Source organism: Hylobates moloch, unplaced genomic scaffold (assembly GCF_009828535.3).
Source record: "Hylobates moloch isolate HMO894 unplaced genomic scaffold, HMol_V3 SCAFFOLD_11, whole genome shotgun sequence".
NCBI classification, from domain to species: Eukaryota; Metazoa; Chordata; class Mammalia; order Primates; family Hylobatidae; genus Hylobates; species Hylobates moloch.
The window spans coordinates 461,194-482,384 of record NW_026652286.1 but is presented as its reverse complement, the minus strand read 5'-3'; the positions used below and the strand labels follow the sequence as shown (position 1 = coordinate 482,384).

Sequence of the window (21,191 nt, the reverse complement as noted above, 5' to 3'; positions counted from 1 at the left end):
ATCATTTCTCCTGAGTTGCTTTCATAGGACTCTGTAGAATAAAATACCCTTTTTTTTTTTTTTTGAGACGGTCTTGCTCTGTCGCCCAGGCTGAGTGCAGTGGCACAATCTCAGCTCACTGCAACCTCCGCCTCCTGGGCTCAAGCGATTCTTGTGCCTCAGCCTCCTGGGTAGCAGGACTACAGATGTGCACCACCATGCCTAGCTTATTTTTTTATGTTTATTTTTAGTAGAGATGGGGTTTCGCCATGTTGGCCAGGCTGGTCTCGAACTCCTGGCCTCAAGTGACCCACCCGCCTTGGACTCCCAAAGTGAGCCACTGCGCCCGGCCAAATAAAATGCTCCCCACCCCCCACCCCCTACAAGAAACTGTGTGTATACATGTGCATGCACACAATGGGAACCCTCTTTTCTCCACTTGGGAAAATTGTCATTTTTTCGGTTAAATTAAATATATTTAAAAATTCATGTCGGCTGGGCCTGTAATCCCAGCGTTTTGGGAGGCCGAGGCGGGTAGATCACAAGATCAAGAGTTCGAGACCAGCCTGGCCAATATGGTGAAACCCTGTCTCTACTAAAATACAAAAATTAGCCAGGCATGGTGGCGCCCATGTAGTCCCAGCTACTCGGGAGGCTGAGGCTGAAGAATTGCTTGAACCCGGGAGGCAGAGGTTACAGTGAGCCGAGATCGTGCCACTGCACTCAAGCCTGGATGACAGAGCGGACTCCGTCTTGGAAAAAATAAAAAATAAAAAAAAATTTCATGTCAACTTTCTTTTTTTTTTTTCAGACAGGGTCTCACTCTGTCACTCAGGCTGGAGTGTAGTGACATGATCATAGCTCACTGTACCCTCAACCTCCAGGGCTCATGTGATCCTCCCACCTCAGCTTCCCACAGAGTTGGGACTACAGGCACACACCACCATAACCAGCTAATTTTTTTCTATTTTTTGTAGATAAAGGTTCTCACTATGTTGCCAAGGCTGGTCTTGAACCTCTGGGTTTAAACGATCCTCCCACCTTGACCTCTCAAAGTGCTAGGATTACAGGTGTGAGTTATTGCACCTGGCTGATTTCATGAGGGTTGAAGCTATAGTTAACTACACCTATTTAGACCTGGCTCTTCTATTATATTTACCATCTGTATGAGCCTGTGATAACCTCTGAGCCTGTTCCCTCATGGGTTAAAAAATAGAAAATTAAAACATTCCTTCATAAGGCTGCTATAAGGATTAAACAAGAAAACGCTTGTAGAGAGAGGCTTGACACAGTCCCGGCATACACACGATACACACGATACCATTTGGTTTACCGCTCTCCACTGAACCCTAACTAATGCCATATTATTTTGACAAAGAAAGATGAAATTCCTATTTTATAAACAGGAGACTAGAGATTCCTAGAGTGTCAATATTTAGTTGTATAACTACAGATAGTAAAGGTTAAATACACTAATATATAGTTCAATTTACTCTCAGATTCTCACCTTACATAGCATGATAATAAAAAGAAATGCCTAGGCCGGGCATGGTGGCTCACAGGGGTAATCCCAGCACTTTGGGAGGCCGAGGCGGGTGGATCACTTGAGGTTAGGAGTTCCGAGACCAGCCTGGCCAACATGGTGAAGCCCCATCTCTACTAAAAATATTAAAAAATTAGCTGGATGTGGTGGCGGGTGCCTGTAATCCCAGCTACTCAGGAAGCTGAGGCAGGAGAATCACTTGAACCCAGGAGGCGGAGGCTGCAGTGAGGGAGTAGGCGGAGGCTGCATCACTGCACTCCAGCTTGGGCGACAGAGCAAGACTTGGTATGTGTGTATATGTGTGTGTGTGTGTGTGTGTGTGTGTGTGTATATATATAGATAGATAGATAGATAGATAGATAGATAGATAGATAGATAGATAGATATATGTTCCTCAACTTATGGTGGGTTTGTTTTCCAATAAACCCACTATCAGTTGAAAATATCATAGGTTGAAAATACATATAATACACCTAACCTAATGAACATCACGGCTTAGCCTAGCCTACTTAACCATGCTCAGGACACTTAACGTTAATCTATAAAGTTGGGCAAAATCATCTAACAGAAAGCCTACTTTTTGAATATCTTGTGTAATTTATTGAATACTGTACTGCAAGTGAAAAACTGAATGGTTGTATGAGTATTTTATTTATTTATTAATTATTTATTTATTTTTGAGATGGAGGCTCGCTCTGTTGCCCAGGCTGGAGTGCAGTGGCATGATCTTGGCTCACTGCAACCTCTGCCTCCCAGGTTCAAGCGATTCTCCTGCCTCAGCATTCCGAGTAGCTGGGATTACAGGTGCATGCCACCGCATCTGGCTAATTTTTATATTTTTAGTAGAGACGGGGCTTCACCATGTTGGTCAGGCTGGTTTCGAACTCCTCACCTCAGGTGATCTGTCCGCCTCGGCCTCCCAAAGTGCTGGGATTATAGGCATGAGTCACTGTGCCCGGCCATGAGTATTTTAAAGTATGGTTTCTCATAAATGTTCATCACTTTCAAACGACTGTAAGGTTGAAAAATCGTAAACCATTGTAAATTGGGGACCATTTGTATATGCCTACCTCAATTCCGAAGTATTGATGTCCTTTTCCCAATACAGCATCCACATATTCTGACACCAAATCCACAGCTTCTTCTAAAAGGTCATAGTTTAAGTATAAACGAAGCAATTCAGCAGCGTCAACCTTCTGTGAAAAGTCAGTGATTAAGAATATGTATCTATTTCCCTCCTACTTGAGTACTGACCAAAGAATGTTGAGTGGCTGATTCCCTAACATTTGTATTTCTCAATATAATTAGACCAGTGGCTTGGTTTACTCATCTGAGGATAAGAGCTGATAACAAATCTGGGGAGTTAGGGGAAAAAAAAGTTAAATCCCTAAGAGCCGTTACCTCTAGGCAGTTTGGGAGGCCCTATCTGTTAAATAGCCTTCTTCCCGTTTTATGACCTAAGACATATTTTAACTTCTCTCCACTTCAGTTTCCACAGTTGTAAAGTCAACAAACTTTTCCTGAATACTAAAGTGACAATATATTCACATAATAAGAAATACATGAATGACAAATGCAGAAGAAGTTCAAAGAATCACCAGCTTTAGATCTGAAGTCTCTACTTGGAAGAGTTCTATTAAGTATGCTTTCTATATTCCGATTTGATCACAATCTTACCTTTACCATCTTAGCTGCCTTCCCTACTTTCCTATTTATTTATCTTTTTGAGACAGAGTCTTGCTCTGTCGCCCAGGCTTGGGGGCAGTGGTGCAACCTCAGATCACTGTAACCACCACCTCCGGAGTAGCTGAGATTACAGGCACGCACCATCATATCCAGATAATTTTTGTATTTTTAGTGGAGATGGTGTTTCACCATGTTGGCCAGGCTGGTCTCAAATTCCTGACCTCAGGTGATCTGCCTGCCTTGGCCTCCCAAAGTGCTGGGTTTATAGGTGTGAGTCACCGTGCCTGGCCTCCTTTCTACCTTAAAAAAAAAAAAAAACTTTCCTGATTTTAACCTTTAGATTTTCTCTTTCCTTATCCTACTCAAGGCGGTTCAGATGCAGAAGTTCTCAAACTTCAGCATACATCAAAATCAAATTAGGAGCTTCTTAAAATGTAGATTTCTGGCTCCTAGCCTGAGATAATCTGATTCTGTAAGTCTAGGATGAGGAATCTGTATTTTGAAGAAGACTGCCATCTGAATAATTCTGATGCAGACAGTCTAAGAACCCGTTTTTGATTTTTAATAGTCAGGTGAAACAGTGGGAGTGGAGAAGGAACCAATCGGAAACTGGTTGTGCTCAATTAGTTGTAAACACCAGGGCACTTAGACCAGCCGTACTGTTATGTTATTTGAAAAGTACTCCACCCACTCCTGTGAGTTTTTTGATGTATGAAGAGTAAATCTTGTGTCGTGCATATGCTCATTGTTCTAAATATAAACTCACTGTTCAGTGAATAGTAATTAACTTAATTACTAACCTATGAAACTTCAAATCTAAATACACAGTACTACTGTAGAAATGAATTTGAATTGTTCTTATGGTTTTAGCTATGATGAAAAGCTTCCCAAGGTACATAAGTCGATATGTTCCCATAAGTTATCACCCCATCTTTTTCTTTTTCTGTATATATTTTTAAATTTAAATAGAGATGGGGTCTCGCTATGTTGCCCAAGCTGGTCTCAAACTCCTGGGCTCAAGCCATCCTCCCCTGTTGGCCTACCAATGTGTGGGCATGACAGGTATGAGCCACTGCAATCAGTCCATATTTTTAATCATCTCATGAAGTTATCCAGAATGATAAAGAGTGGGTTCTTACTCTGTCCAAGTTATAATCCACTTACCTTGTAACTGTTTATAAGCCAGTTAGGCAGAGGCACTCCATGAGACAAGAGCTTGTTGATTACACAGTGGTGATACAAGTTATTCTGGACTTTGTACCTCTCCAGGTAAGTGGATAATAGTCGCCATGCTTCATCCGTAGCACTTGAAAAAAATAAAAATGACTAATGAGTTTCAGATTCTTAATAGCTATTTAGAGTACCATTCAAAGCATGTATTTACAAGAAAAACTTTTTTTTGAGATAGGGTCTTGTTCTGTCACCCAGGCTGGATGGAGTGCAGTGGTGTGATCTCAGCTCACTGCAGCCTCAGCCCCAGATTCTCCCATTTTAGCTTCCTAAATAGCTGGGAATACAGGCATGCACCACTATGCCCGGCTAATTTTGTTTATGTTTTGTAGAGACAAGGACTTGCTATGTTGTCCACGCTGGTATTAAACTCCAGAGCTAAAGTGATCCTCCGACCTCGTCCTCCCTAAGTGCTGAGATTACAGGCAGGAGTCACCGTGCCCAGACTTACAAGGAAAACTTTAGAAATTAACAACTGAATCAATAATATAGCTAAATGGGAACAAATACTATTTGGGCTAATGTGACTTAGGGGGATAGTACTAGAAACTAGATGTCTTGGGTTCGTATATTCCTCTCCCACTAACGTATTTAGTATTTAGTTAACAAACGTATTTAGTAAATGAATGTTATTTGTTTGGCTATTAATACATAATTCATTTAACTCATTTGTTTCTGCATTTCTAAAACAAAAAACTGGTTCAGAACACTGGTTCTCAAACCTGATCAAGCATTAGAATCATGCAGAAGTTCTAACTTGGAAGACTAGGGTGATTTCTCATAATCTGTATTTTAATAAGTTATTCTGATGTGCTAATTTAGGGGTTGAAAACTAATGTCAGAGAACTTCCAAATTCTAAAGTGCTATCACTCTAAAGTGCTAAGCTGTATAATACCAAGTGCAAATGCAGTTCAGAAAGGGAAGTTTACTGAGGGTTAGGAACGTTAGAGAAGGTTTCTGAAGAAGCTGAAGTACATTTATGTGGACACAAAGTGGGTGCACTAGGGAAGTATATGAACAGACGAGATCTGAAGAAGGTATAGTGGATGATGGGGGCTGATGGGTGACAGGCTGCTGGACAGCAGCTGGAGACAAGCTATAAGAGGACCCTGTGACGAAACCATGCAGTGACTGCTCAATGGAAGAAATGGGGGAAAAAAGGAGGATAACACTCTGAACAAGTAAATACAGGTTTCTGCCTGTAAGAGTACCCTTTCCTGATATGAAACAGTAAGTCTTTGAGGAGGGGGATATGGAGAAGGAGACATTTCATAGGCAAAGACATCCTAGTTTGGAAAATAAATGACATGATGTCACCTTAATTATAAACTTTCCAGCCCCTACAAAAACAGCCAAAAAGAAAGAAAAAAGTGAAATGATCTATGTAGGACAATTTAGTCAGAGAAAGACCGTTACAGCTTTTAGAAAGGCAAAACCACCCAGGGTTGAACACCAGGGCTGTACCTAGACTCCTTAGTAGTGATGACAGATGAGAGCTGATTGGCTGCTAGCCAGGCCCAGGCTTCTGCTTGTGCTGCCTCTCCTCCAAATTGCAATTTGATGCATCTGGAATGAAAATGGTTCCACAGTTGAAAACTGAACGCTGAAACGCACCACTTTAATTTGATACTAAAACTAGAGAGACAGATGACAACTTCATCTCTAGTCTTTTGCTGAATTCACTACTGGAATATTGGATCATCTCTTCCTCAAGTTACACAACTGGATACCTACAAGGACATGAGTAAGCATTAAGAGACAATTTACTTCCAAGATAAAACTAATGATGAAAAATTCTTTTCTTTTTTTTTGAGATGGAGTCTTGCTCTGTCACCCAGGCTGCAGTGCAGTGGCACAATCTCGACTCACTGCAACCTCCGCCTCCCAGGTTCAAGTGATTCTCCTGCCTCAGCCTCCCGAGTAGATGGGACTACAGGCGCATGCCACCATGTCTGGCTAATTTTTTGTATATTTAGTAGAGACGGGGTTTCACTGTGTTAGCCAGGATGGTCTTGATCTCCTGACTTCATGATCCGCCCGCCTCGGCCTCCCAAAGTGCTGGGATAACAGGTGTGAGCCACCACACCTGGCCTTTTTTTTTTTTTTTAAATTAAGATGGAGTCTCGCTCTGTTGCCCAGGCTGGAGTGAAGTGGTGCAATCTCAACTCACTGTAACCTCCGTCTCCCAGGCTCGAGTGATTCTCCTGCCTTAGCCTCCCAAGTAGCTGGGATTACAGGCACACGCCACCTCTCCTGGCTGATTTTTGTATTTTCAGTAGAGATGGGGTTTCGTCATGTTGGCCAGGCAGGTCTCAAACTCCTGACCTCAAGTGATCTGCCCACCTTGGCCTCCCAGCGTGATGGCATTACAGATGTGAGCCACTGTGCCTGGCCAAGAAATTCTTCCTCTTTTTTTTGAGACGGAGTCTCGCTCTGTCGCCCAGGCTGGAGTGCAGTGGCAGGATCTCGGCTCATTGCAAGCTCCGCCTCCCAGGTTCATGCCATTCTCCTGCCTCAGCCTCCTGAGTAGCTGGGACTACAGGCGCCTGCCACCATGCCCGGCTAATTTTTTTTGTATTATTTTTAGTAGAGACGGGGTTTCACCGTGTTAGCCAGGATGGTCTTGATCTCCTGGCCTCGTGATCCGCCCGCCTCGGCCTCCCAAAGTGCTGGGATTACAGGCGTGAGCCACTGTGCTCAGCCTGAAATTCTTTTTAAGAATGCTTGGATGGATTAAACAAAACACTTCTTCAAACCATAAATGGTATATGGGCTACTTGGCTTATGATGACTGTTTCACACTAAGCAAGAGGATAATATATTTGCATTAGAAAAGACTATAAAAAGATAATTTTATACATACTTGAAGGCAAGCCCTTCAAAGACTGGCGTTAAGGGAAGCTTAAAAGTCTGACAGAGTGATATGGCAGTGTCAAAGAGGCCCGCCTGAACCAAGAGAGTGACCATTTCCTCTGCTGATGAACTTCCTGTGAAAATGGAAAAAGATTATTTCGTGTAGCCAACGTATACACAAATGAAATCAAAGATTTTGCTTTGTTGATGAGTATCTCTGAGTAATAACCCATGCTTTATACCCATCTAGCATGCTACATACACTGCCTGGACCTAAAATGTGCTCCTGGTGCTGACAAGTCAGAGGCTTTAACTCTTGAATTCCTACCAGCAACTGCAACCGCTGATGGAACATGCTGAGCCAAGGTGAGGCGGATGCGAGCCAAGGAACACTCTTTCTCCAGATCTTCCAGTTCCAGGATTTCAATTTGTCGATTTGCTACACATCAAAGAAAAATATTTTGAATTCCCAAAATACAAAGAAGCATCCATTAGATTAACGCAATCTATCAATTTCCACTGGACATTAAGTAACATTCAATCTAATTTCCAAATGCGTGAAGGAAGGAGAAAACAGGGAACTAAATAAATGCCAACTTAAACAAATTATGCAATATCCCATGTCAAATCAAAGTATTTTAACAACTGCAGTTGAGGAGGTGCTTACAAGGTACTACATGTAATTTCATTTAACTCTTTAAACTTTTTCTTTTTAAAGGAAACAAATCTCGCTCTGTCACCCAGGCTGGAGTGCAGTGGCATGATCTCGGCTCACTGCAACCTCCGCCTCTTGGGTTCATGTGATTCTCCTGCCTCAGCCTTCCGAGTAGCTGGGATTACAGGTGTGCACCACCATGCCCAGCTAATTTTTATATTTTTAGTAGACACGGGGTTTCACCATGTTGGCCAGGCTGTTCTTAAACTCCTGACCTCAGGTGATCCAGCCACCTCAGCCTCCCAGTGGGCTGGGATTACAGGCATGAGCCACTGCGACTGGCCTAAAAAATTTTTTTTCTACAGGGTCTTGCTATGTTCCCCAGGCTGGTCTTGAACTCCTGAGCTCAAACGACCCTCCTGCCTTGGCCTCCCAAAATGCTGGGATTACAAGGCATGAGCCACTGCACCTGGCCTCATTTAACTATTATAATTGTGAAATACTGTCTGTCATCTCGATCAATAAGAAAGAAATATGACCAAACTGTGAGAGGCAGAATTAAAACCAGGTGTGTCCAAATCTAGAGCCTTGGCTTTTTATGGAAAGATGTCATGCCTCTGTGGTAATAGCAAAAGAACCTGATAAAAAAAAGCTTGGAACTAAGCTGATTTAAATACAACACACAAGAAAAAAACCACACTCTTATTTAAGCATTTTCATTTCTTACTGTTGTACAGCATTTTCAAAGTGCTACCAGACAACCTTTAGCAGATTAGAATGCTGAAAATAAACTAAAAAGAAGGAACTCTACAATATTTTTACAGCAATGTAATTATTATATATAATATATAGTATATAACAATGTTACTACTATGTATAGTATATAACCATGTAACTATATATGTTACAATATAGCTACTGTCTAAATTACATGTATAGTTGACCCTTGAACAATGCAGGGGTTAGGGATGCTGACTCCTGAGCAGTTGAAACTGCATATAACATTTCATTACCCAAAAACTTAGCTACTAACAGCCTACTACTGACCAGAAGCCTTACTGACAACCTAAACAGTCAACTCACACATATTTTGTATTTTATATACTGTACTTTTTTTTTTTTTTTTTTTTTTTGAGACGGAGTTTCGCCCTTGCTGCCCAGACTGGAGTGCAATGGCGCGATCTCGGCTCACTGCAACCTCTCCCTCCTGGGTACAAGTGATTCTTCTGCCTCAGCCTCCCAAGTAGCTAGGATTATAGGAATGTGCCACCAGGCCCAGCTAATTTTTTACTTTTAGTAGAGACCAGGTTTCTCCATGTTGGTCAGGTTGGTCTCAAACTCCCAATCTCAGGTGATCTGTCTACCTTGGCCTCCCAGTGTGCTGGGATTACAGGCGTGAGCCACTGTGCCTGGCCTATTATATACTGTACTCTTGGTTGTGGTTGTTTTGAGACGGAGTCTGGCTCTTGTCGCCCAGGCTGGAGTGCAGTGGCGCGATCTCAGCTCACTGCAACCTCAGCCTCCCGAGTTCAAGCAATTCTCCTGCCTCAGCCCCCTGAGTAGCTGGGATTACAGGCACCCGCCACCACGCCCAGCTAATTTTTTGTAGTTTTAGTAGAGATGGGGGTTTCATCATGTTGGCCAGGCTGGTCTTGAACTCCTGACCTCAGGTGATCTGCCCGTCTCAGCCTGCCAAAGTGCAGGGATTACAGGCATGAGCCACCGCACCCGGCCTATACTGTACTCTTAAAAGAAAATGTTATTAGGCCGGGTGCGGTGGCTCACGCTTGTAATCCCAGCACTTTGGGAGGCCGAGGCGGGCGGATCACGAGGTCAGGAGATCGAGACCACGGTGAAACCCCGTCTCTACTAAAAATACAAAAAATTAGCTGGGTATGGTGGCGGGCGCCTGTAGTCCCAGCTACTCGGAGAGGCTGAGGCAGGAGAATGGCGTGAACCCGGGAGGCGGAGCTTGCAGTGAGCCGAGATCGCGCCACTGCACTCCAGCCTGGGCGACAGAGCCAGACTCCGTCTCAAAAAAAAAAAAAAAAAAAAGAAAATGTTATTAAGAAAATCATAGGGATGGCAGGCACAGTGGCTCATGCCTGTAGTCCTAGCACTGTGGGAGTCCGAGGTAGGAGGATTGCTTGAGTCCAGGAGTTTGAGGCTGCAGTGAGCCATGATTGTGCCACTGCATTGCAGCCTAGGCAACAGAGTGAGACCCTGTTTCAAAAACAAGAAACAAAAGCAAACAAACAAGTTTAGGCAAATGTCCTTTCCCCTAGTGATTTTCCTTAATGGTGTCTGGGAACTCATATGCTGCTCCTTGGTCAGCAGAAGCTGCTTCTCCTGTATCTTGACATTTTAAAAACCATATCTCTTTTTTAAATTGTCAAACCAGCCTTTGCTGGCATTAAATTCTCCAGCTTTAGATCTTTTACCTTCCTTTTGCTTTAAGTTGTTGTGTAATAACTTTTTTTTGCAAATCATGTTAGAGTCTGTAGATATGCCTTTTTATAGCAATACTGCACCCACATAAAAGCTGGATTTTCAATATGAGATAAAAACGTATTTTGCAAAAAGCACAAGGTTTTTGTACCTACTGGCGAAGCTGAAGCAACAGCTTCACAAATTTTCTCTTCTTTTTTTTTTACAATGTTCCTTACACTGGATTCATTTTTCTTGAAATGGCAGGCAACCTCAGCTGCCAGCCTCAATCTACAGTAGATATCAAGCAGTCCAACTCTTTCTTGTCATGTTATGACTTTTTTCTGCTCTTTGGGAGCACTTCCAGCGTCACTAGTGACACTTCATATGGGTCCCACTAAACATTATTTATTTTGAGGCAGAGTCTCACTCTGTTGCCCAGGCTGGAGTGCAGTGGCACAATCTGTGCTCACGGCAACCTCTGCTTCCTGGATTCAAGCAATTCTCCTGCCGCAGCCTCCTAAGTAGCTGGGATTACAGGTGAGGGCCACTACTGCCCAGGTAATTTTTGTATTTTTAGTAGAGATGGGGTTTCGCCACATTGACCAGGCTGGTCTTGAACCACCTGACCTCAGGTGATCCACCTGCCTCGGCCTCCCAAGGTGCTGGGATTACAGGTGTGAGCCAGCACACCCAGCTTCCTTAACTTTCTCAATATTTCTAGGCTATGTGGTTCAACTGGGAGTTTTTTCAAATTGTGACAATCTCCAGAAAAAGAATCCAATATACTTATTGAAAACAAAAATCTGTGTATAATAGCCGGGCGCGGTGGCTCACGCTTGTAATCCCAGCACTTTGGGAGGCCGAGGCGGGCGGATCACAAGGTCAGGAGATCGAGACCACGGTGAAACCCCGTCTCTACTAAAAATACAAAAAAAAATTAGCCAGGCGTGGTGGCGGGCGCCTGTAGTCCCAGCTACTCGGAGAGGCTGAGGCAGGAGAATGGCGTGAACCCAGGAGACAGAGCTTGCAGTGAGCCGAGATCGCGCCACTGCACTCCAGCCTGGGCGACAGAGCGAGACTCTGTCTCAAAAAAAAAAAAAAATCTGTGTATAATAGATGCCTGCAGTTAAAACTTGTGTTTTACAAGGGCAACTGTTACTACTATAACATTTATATATTACTACTATATGTAGCTTATTTAACTACATATTTCTATCATAATACAACTAACAATAACGATATTACTACTGTCTATCAAAGAACCAGTGTGAGACTCCTGACTCACTGGGGGCAGCTGTGCATTCTCCATCATGATTCCTCTTCGGGGATGCTCCAGGGCGATCATACTGATAAAACAAAACAAGCAATTTAACCGTGAAAATCAGTACTTTATTTTGATATCATTCACTGTGATTCAGACCTTTTATGCTTGAATTTTCTCAATGGAAATTATTTTTGTTTCAACCAGCAGAGCTCTTCTTACAGAGGTACTGGAACTAGGAGACAAAGGAAGAAGTTCTTTGCCAAGTTGTTCACTTAACCATAACATATTACTGAGTCCAAGGACAGGGATTTGATCTCCATGTAAATCAACTAATTTCTCTTGGTTCCAGGGTTATATATAACAGAAACAGCTGCACGTATCTGACCCATCCGTATGATAGGAAAAACTCAAAGTGTGTGTCCTTTAAAACAGTAACTGCAGACTGCATTAACAAACACAATAGAAATAAAAGCAGCTACCATTTACTGAGCACATTTTGTGGGCCAGGCACTGTTACAGTTCAAGCAATCGACTTGAATTATCTCATTAATACCCAAACAATCCTATAAAGTAAACATTATCCATATTTTATGCCAGAGAACGACAAAAGATTAAGTAACTTGTCTGAATTGGGTCAGGTCTAACTCCAAAACCACTCTGCAATATTTCTTCCTACAATAATTCTGAACTTGAGAACTAAAGGGGTGGTAATATACAACAATTGAATTATAAACATAGATTTTTTTCACAAATATCTCTCTAGAAATTGTAAATCAAACGAAGCAAAATGATGTAATAGTTTTGAAAGGACCAAAACAAGTAGATTTAATGACCCCAAAATTCCAGGATGAAATGTTTTCATACCACTGCACCAGACACTGGCTGCACAATCCATGCATATTCTGGACGAATAAGTCGTAAGCAATTGAGAGCAGCCAGGTAACAGTTGCCTTGTTTCTCAAGTCCCCGGAGAGTTCGAACTTCTCTGCCAAGCCGCATTCCGTACTCAAACATCACTGTGCCAGCTATGAGGAGACAATAAATTAGACTTTAGAACTTCCAAAGTTTTTTTTTTTCTTTTGGAGACAGAGTCTCGCCCTGTCGCCCAGGCTGGAGTGCAATGGCTTGATCTCAGCTCACTGCAACCTCCGCCTCCCTGGTTCAAGCAATTCTCCTGCCTCAGCCTCCTGAGTAGCTGGGATTATAGGCACACGACCACCACGCCCAGCTAATTTTTGTATTTTTGGTAGACAGTTTCACCATGTTGGTCTCGAATTCGTGGCCTCGTGATCTGCCCACCTCGGCCTCCCAAAGTGCTGGGATTACAGGTGTGAGCCACCATGCCCGGCCTTCCAAAATTTGTTTCTCTAGAGATACGCAGAGAGAATGTTATCCCTAATCAAATGTTAAAATTTAAAACAAAATTGGGTTTGATGTAACCCCTGCCCCCCCAAAAAAAATCACGTTGGTGAGGATGTGGAGAGACTGGAACCCTTTTGTACTGTTGCTGGGAATGTCAAATGGTGCAGCTGCTATGCAAAACAGTATGGCAGTTCCTCAAAAAATTAAAAGTGAAATTATCATGTCATCCAGTAATTCCACTTTTGGGTATATACTCCAAAGAATGAAAAGAGGGGTCTCAAAGAGATATTTCTACACTCATGTTCATAGCAGCATTATCCACAATAGCCAAAGGTGAAAGCAAGCCAAGTGTCCATTGATGGATGAACAAAATTTGACATATAAATACAACAGAAAATCATTTAATTATCTTTAAGAGATCTGTTTTTTTTGGAGACGGAGTTTTGTTCTTGTTGCCTAAGGTGGCATGCAATGGTGCAGTCTTAGCTCATTGCAACCTCTGCTTCCTGGGTTCAAGCGATTCTCCTGCCTCAGCCCCACAAGTAGCCAGGATTACAGGCGCCCACCACCACACCTGGCTAATTTTTAAAGACATCTTTAAAGAAGAAAATTCTGATGCCACTACAAGGATGAACCTTGAAGACATTATGCTAGGTGAAATAAGACAGTCACAAAAAGACACATACTATATGATTCAAGTAGCCAAATTCATAGAGATGGGTGGTAAAATGGTGGTTGCCAGGGAATCAGGGTTGGGAGGAACAAGCAGTTGTTTAATGGGTATATAGCTTCAGTTCTGCAAGATGAAAAGTGTTCTGGAGATTGGTTACACAATACTGTGAATGCACTTAACACTCCTGAACTGTACACTTAAAAATGGCTAACATAGCGGGCGTGGTGGCTCATGCCTGTGATCTCAGCACTCCGGGAGGCCAAGACAGGCAGATCATGAGGTCAGGAGATCGAGACCATCCTGGCCAACAGGGTGAAACCCCGTCTCTACTAAAATACAAACAAATATTAGCTGGGCATGGTGGCACACGCCTGTAGTGCCAGCTACTCTCGAGGCTGAGGCAGGTGAATCACTGGAACCCGGGAGGTGGAGGTTGCAGTGAGCCAAGATCGTGCCACTGCACTCCACCAGCCTGGCAACAGAGCAAAACTCTGTCAAAACAAAACAAAACAAACAAACAAAAATGGTTAAGACAGTAAATTGTATGTTATGTGTATTTTACCACAATTAAAACAAAAAAAGAAAAATGTTTTTTTTTTGACATGTAGATATTACATTACCATAACAAGTGCAGAAGACTAGTTTATGGAGCTAGTCTCAGCCACGTTGTCACCTATACCTGCCCAGGACTGAGACCAAGAGATGTTTGGATACTCTGCTTAAGAACAGATTCGGCCGGGCGTGGTGGCTCACGCCTGTAATCCCAGCACTTTGGGAGGCTGAGGCGGGCAGATCACGAGGTCAGGAGATCGAGACCATCCTGGATAACACATTGAAACCCCATCTCTACTAAAAATAGAAAAAAATAGCCAGGCGTGGTGGCAGGCACCTGTAGTCCCAGCTACTTGGGAGGCTGAGGCAGGAGAATGGCGTGAACCCGGGAGGCGGAGTTTGCAGTGAGCCGAGATCACGCCACTGCACTCCAGCCTGGGCAACAGAGTGAGACTCCGTCTCAAAAACAAAAAAACAAAAACAAAAGAACATAGATTATCAGTCGGGCACAGTGGCTCACACCTGTAATCCCAACACTTTGGGAGGCAGAGGTGGGCAGATCACCTGAGTCCAGAAATTCAAGACCAGCCTGACCAACATGGTGAAACGTCGTCTCTACGAAGGTGGAGGTTGCAGTGAGCTGAGATTATGCCACTGCACTCCAGCCTAGGCAACAGAGCAGGATTCTGTCTCGAAAACAAACAAACAAACAAAACAAAAACTAGCTGGGCATGGTGGTAGGCGCCTGTAATCCCAGCTACTCGAGAGGCTGAGGCAGGAGAATTGCTTGAACCTGGAAGTGGAGGTTGCTGTGAGCCGAGATCGAGATACTGCACTCCAGGCTGATCAACAGAGTGAGACTGTCTCAAAAAAAAAAAAGAATGTAGATTCTCATTTTTATAATACTTTAGTTGCACATGTTCAATAAGATACTGAAAAGTCCATTGTTCTGGGACAGCATGGGACTCCAGAAATTAAAATATCATTAAAAATTCTTTTAGTTTTCAAATAAAGCTATTTTTCATTTCAACAAATATTTTTGAACACCTGCAATACATAAGGCACTTTCAGAAGAACAGCCTTGCTCTAGAAAAACCTGAACATTAATCTTGCTAAACTGGTGCTAAGCAGGTTGACAGAATGTTATTGTGAAAGCAGATACTGAGAGATCTTTAATAATTTATATTTCCCTTCCTATATGATTCAAGAAAATAAAGAATATGCAAATATATTTTACTATTAGGAATGTTAAGAACCTGCCTATGAATAAACTCCATCTATTTTTTTCCAATGAAAATCAGCAAGAAACCAAAGAAAATTCTAAGTAAAAATGGTACAAAAATGTTAGACATTCCACAGTGATTATATTGTAAAATATAATCTTAAAACAATCTCACATTCCCTTCATTTTAGCTGTTCTGATAAATAATTCATTGATAATATAAGTCCAAATTAAGATAGATTCTACAAAAATGACTGACCTATACGCTTCAAAAATATCAGTGTCATCAAAGGCAAAGTGAGGCTCCAGATTAAAGGAGGCTAAAGACATTGCACAACTAAATGCAGTGTGTATTCTAGATCCAGGGTGAGGGCAGCACGGGAGGGATGCGCTATAAAAAACATTATTGGCCAGGCGCAGTGGCTCATGGCTGTAATTCCAGCACTTTGGGAAATGGAGGCGGGTGGATCACCTGAGGTCAGGAGTTCAAGACCAGCCTGACCAACATGGTGAAACCCTGTCTCTACTAAAAATATAAAAAAATTAGCCGGGCATGGTGGTAGGCACCTGTAATCCCAGTTACTCAGGAGGCTGAGGCAGGAGAATAATTTGAACCTGGGAGGTGGAGGTTGCAGTGAGCAGACACGGTGCCACTGCACTCTACCCTGGGCAACAGAGTGAGACTTCATCTCAAAAAAAAAAAAGGGAACAGCTGCGGAAGCCCAGACACCAGGAAGGTGAGATCTTTGACACAGAAAAAGAGAAATATGAGATTACAGAGCAGAGCAGGATCAATCAGAAAGCTGTGGACTCACAAATTTTACCAAAAATCAAAGCTATTCCTTAGCTCCAGGGCTACCTGCGATCTGCGTTTGCCCTGACAAATGGAATTTATCCTTACAAATTGCTGTTCTAAATGTCTTAAGAAGAACCTAATTAAATAACTTATGACATTACAAAAATCATGACGTCTTTAACTTCCGCCCAGAAGGACCAGCAAAAACAAACAAGTAAGTAAATAAATAAATAGGTATTGAGAGAGAGAGGAAGGAAGGGGGAAGAAAGGAAAGGAGGGAAGAGGAGAGAGATAAGAAAATGATGTAAAATATTAACAATTGGGGAATTTGGGTGAAAGGTATATAGGGAAATATTCATTGCATTAATGTTTTAACTTTTCTGTAGACTTGACAAATTTTACATTAAAAAGTTGAATGAAGAAAAAAGAATTCACCAGGATATCATTTGATAACTTCTAAATGTAATTTTTTTTTGAGACAGGGTCTCGCTCTGTCACCTAGGCTGGAGTGCAGTGACATGATTTTGGCTCACTGCAACCTCCACCTTCTGGGTTCAAGCAACTCTCTTGCCGCAGCCTCCTGAGTAGCTGAGATTACAGGCATCTGCCACCGTGCCCGGCTATTTTTTGTATTTTCAGTAGAGAGGGGATTTCACCATGTCGGCCATGCTGGTCTCGAACTCCTGACTTTAAGCGATCCACCTGCCTCGGCCTCCTCAAGTACTGGGATTACAGGTGTGGGCCACCGCGCCCAGCCCTAAACGTAAATTTTAGGCCCCTCTTTAAGGATTTTGCATTTAATTGAGGGGATGTGGGACAATCTAACGACAGCTAATGCGGAATATCATCTATTATACTCATCACCTAAGCACATTTAAGCAGTCAGAATTTTGCTCTAAGAACTGAAATGTGGAAAGGGAGAAGGCTAATGGTGAAATAGCACAGGAACTCAAAACCAGTCTCAAAAATTCATGCTGTCTCTAGTGAAAAAGCTAATTTCCTTTATTTATTTATTTATGAGACGGAGTTTTGCTTTTCGCCCAGGATGAAGTGAAGTGGAGTGATCTTGGCTCACTGTAACCTCCGCCCCCCGCCCCACCCTGTTCAAGCAATTCTCCTGCCTCAGCCTCCTGAGTAGCTGGGATTACAGGTGCCCGCCACCACATATGGCTAATTTTTGTATTTTTAGTAGAGAAGGGGTTTCGCCATGTTGGCCAGGCTGGTCTCGAACTCCTGACCTCAGGTGATCCACCTGCCTTGGCCTCCCAAAGTGCTAGGATTACAGGTGTGAGCCACTGCGCCCAGCGCTAATTTCCTTTATAATTGGACAGAAGATGCACACAGAATGCCATTTCAGTGGCAACGCCTTGAGAAAGTTCTAGAATGGAAGCAAGGGCATATCTTCAAGATAATCTTCACAAGGTTTAAGCTAATCTTGTACTTAAACACATATTAAAAATTACCTAAGTCCAACACACAATATTTTGGTAAAACATGATTAAACTAATAAGGCTGTCTGCAAGATACTGTCTGGTTACATTGCTCACCCTTGCGGTAATTGTGGCGATAGATGTGAAAGGCATACAGAAGTTCATAGTAATTGTGAGTCATAAGGTCCACAGCTCTAGCACGTGACTCAATTATTCCCACAACCTAGGGAAGGGGAAGCAATCAGATAACGAAGTCAGTAGCAATCATGGCAACCACCATACCTGTTGGAAGCCATCACTGGATAACTAAAATTACCTCATTATGCAGATTCACATAGGGAAATTCTACAAGATCCTGTAGCTGTGAGCGTTCACAAAGTACTACCACCAACTGCCGTAAACAATCTAATTGCCTAGGAGGAAAGAAAGGAATATGAGGGCAAACTATCTTAGTAGGTTAAACAGAGTTGGTAAATTGTCTTCTCTAAAAAAGACCATGAAATTACCTGCTGGAATCAGGAATTTGGGTTAAGGCTTCATATGCTTGGCTATTGTGACCCAAATCCAAATGATGTTTGAAAATGCATGTCCTTAGAGTAGCCTAAATATCAAATGTAGATCAAATATCAAAAAGAGCAATAGAAATGAACATACCACACCCACAACAAACCTTAAAGAAAACAACCAAATTGCAGCCAATTCTTACCTGACTTTTCCAGTCATCACCTGCTTCAGTTATGGCTGATGTAGCCAACTGAATAACCAGTTCAGGCAAACCAATGACATCTAGTAGTCGTAAAACCTAACGAGAAATAGAAGAAATTTCCGTTAAAATTAATATTGTAATGCACTTCAAACTAAATTACGGTTTAAAATTATTGAGAAAGGTAAGTAGGCCGGCATGGTGGCTCACACCTCCAATCCCAGTACTCTGGGAGGCTGAGGCAGCAGGATTGCTCAAGGCCAGCCTGGGCAATATGGCAAGACCCCCATCTCTACAAAAAATTTTTAAAAAATTAGCTGCGTGTGGTGGTCTGCACCTGTAGTTGTAGCGACTTGGGAGGCTGAGGTGGAAAGACTGCCTGAACCCAGGAGTTCAAGGTTGCAGTGAACTTTAATCCTGCCACTGCATTTCAGCCTGGGTGGTACAGCACGACCCTGTCTCTATCCTCAGTGCCTAGTATACGGTAGTCTCTCCGTAAATACTTGTTGAGGCTGGGTCTGGTGGCTCACACCTGTCATTCTGACCAACATGGCGAGACCCCATCTCTATTATAAAAAAAAAAAAAAAAGCAAGCTTGTTGAATGAAAGAATAAATACGATTTCACTACTAACTGTTCAAGTCACAGATGAATGTAAAGAATAGTAAATAAATTAACACCATAGTTTTATAAAAACCCTAAAGATAATTTGCTAAATGACTGACATAATCCTTTTTTTTTTTTTTTTTTGAGACAGGGTCTCTATCAGGCTGGAGCACAATGGTGTGATCTCAGCTCACTGCAACCCCCACCTCCTGGGTTCAAGTGATTCTCCTGCCTCGGCCTCCTGTGTAGCTGGAATTACAGGCATGCCCCACCCACGTCCAGCTAATTTTTGTGTTTTTATTAGAGATGGGGTTTCATCATGGTGGTCAGATTGGTTTTGATCCCCTGACCTCAGGTGATCTGCCTGCCTCAGCTTCCCAAAGTGCTAAGGTTACAGGCGTGAGCCACCGTGCCTGGCCTGACAAACATTTTTGATTGTCCACCCTGTCAACGTCTGCCCGCTCCCCTAACCATGCACATTTCCCTATCTCATATACGTGCAATTCTCTAATACATATGTATGATACATCCAAAATATATGTTTATAAAGGATGAAGATAAAATAAAGTTTTAAAATTATTTTTATTAATTTTTTGAGACAGGGTCCTGCTCTGTTGCCCAGGCTGGAGTGCAGTGGTGTGATCATAGCTCAGTGTAGCCTCGACCTCCTGGGCTCAACTGATCATCCTATCTCAGCCACCTGAGTAGCTAGGACCACAGGCATGCACCACCATGCCCGGCTAATTTTTTAATTTTTTGTAGAGATGGGGTCTTGCTATATTGTCTGGGCTAATCTCAAACTCCTAGGCTCCAGTGATCCTCCTGCCTTAGCCTCTCGAAGTGTTGGGATTACAGGCGTGAGCCACTGCACCCACTATAATGGACCTGGAAAATTCTTATCTTCTAGTGACATCATAGCCACTGCATGTATTCCTCACGTTTGTGGTGATGCTGGTGTAAACAAACCTGCTGTGTTGCCAGTCATATAAAACATATAGCATGGCCAGGCACTGTGGCTCATACCTATAATCCCAGCACTTTGGGAGGCCGAGGCAGGTGGATCACTAGAGGCCAGAAGTTCGAGACCAGCCTGGCCAACATGGTGAAACCCTGTCCCTACCAAAAATACAAAAATTAGTGAGGTGTGGTGGCGCACACCTGTAATCCCAGCTACCTGGGACACGGAGGCAGGAGAATCGCTTCAACCTGGGAGACGGAGGTTGCAGTGAGCCCAGATCGCACTACTGCACTGGGCAACAGGCTCCGTCTCAAAAAAAAAGGAAAAAAAAAAAGTATAGTATATACGATTATGTAGAGCATATAATGCTTTTTTTAAATTTTGAGACAGGGTCTCACTCTGTCACCCAGGCTGGACTGGAATTCGAAAGAATTGTCATTAGTAGGAAAGTAGAAGGTTTTTTTTTTTTGAGGTGGAGTCTTGTTTTGTCATCCAGGCTGGAGTGCAGTGGCACGATCTGGGCTCACTGCAACCTCTGCCGCCTCCTGGGTTCAAGTGATTCTCCTGCCTCAGGCTCCTGAGTAGCTGGGATTACAGGCGCACACCACCACGCCCGGCTAATTTTTGTATTTTTAGTAGAGATGGGGTTTCAACATGTTGGTCAGGCTGGTCTCGAACTCCTGACCTCGTGATCCACCCACCTCCGCCTCCTATAGTGCTGGGATTACAGGTGTGAGCCACCGCGTCCCACCAAGGGTTATTAAGAGCTACAAAGCTACTTCAGTATAAATTCATTTATCTAATAAGCAACTGACAAAACAGTGAAGACTGCTTTTGTGGCATTTACTTTCTGGTGGGAAATCCAGATAAATACTAGTCTAAAATATAAAATCAAGTATGGTGAAATGTTATACAATCTGGAAGCGTGCACAACAGGATGAATTAAAAAGCTTTTCTGCAGAGGCCAGGCAGAGGGCACTATCTGAGGAGGCGACAGATAAGCAGAGACCTGAGTGGAATGAGGGTGTGAGGAAGGGCATTTCAGGCTGGCAGAACAGCAGGCAGAAAGGCCCTGAAGAGAATAGAGCATGCGCTTGACTTGAATGAGACAGTAAGGAGGCCACCATTGTCACAATGGAGTGACCAGAGGAAAGAGGGGCAGGAAACAGGCCAAGAGGACCCTCAAGTCCAAATTATAAACTAAGGCTAAATACAGCATTACTAGTCAATTCCCAGAAATATCAGCAAG

General features: G+C 42.9%; 1 protein-coding gene across 2 annotated transcripts in view; it reads right to left on the bottom strand.

The window, feature by feature from the left end:
• The window catches only part of NUP160 (nucleoporin 160), a 66,236-nt gene that overhangs the window by 2,664 nt on the left and 42,381 nt on the right, over positions 1–21,191 (bottom strand). The window contains exons 24-34 of one of the 2 annotated variants that reach the window (XM_032165928.2): positions 18,383–18,478; positions 18,183–18,277; positions 17,993–18,089; positions 17,794–17,899; positions 12,506–12,666; positions 11,663–11,723; positions 7,621–7,731; positions 7,303–7,426; positions 5,904–6,005; positions 4,373–4,514; positions 2,593–2,718 (exon numbers count right to left, since the gene is read on the bottom strand). In XM_032165928.2, coding sequence (XP_032021819.1) covers positions 2,593–2,718; positions 4,373–4,514; positions 5,904–6,005; positions 7,303–7,426; positions 7,621–7,731; positions 11,663–11,723; positions 12,506–12,666; positions 17,794–17,899; positions 17,993–18,089; positions 18,183–18,277; positions 18,383–18,478 — 1,221 coding nt within the window. Of the gene's footprint in view, positions 1–2,592; positions 2,719–4,372; positions 4,515–5,903; positions 6,006–7,302; positions 7,427–7,554; positions 7,732–11,662; positions 11,724–12,505; positions 12,667–17,793; positions 17,900–17,992; positions 18,090–18,182; positions 18,278–18,382; positions 18,479–21,191 lie in introns of those variants that run through there. The other variant, XM_058447016.1, reaches the window with a different exon arrangement.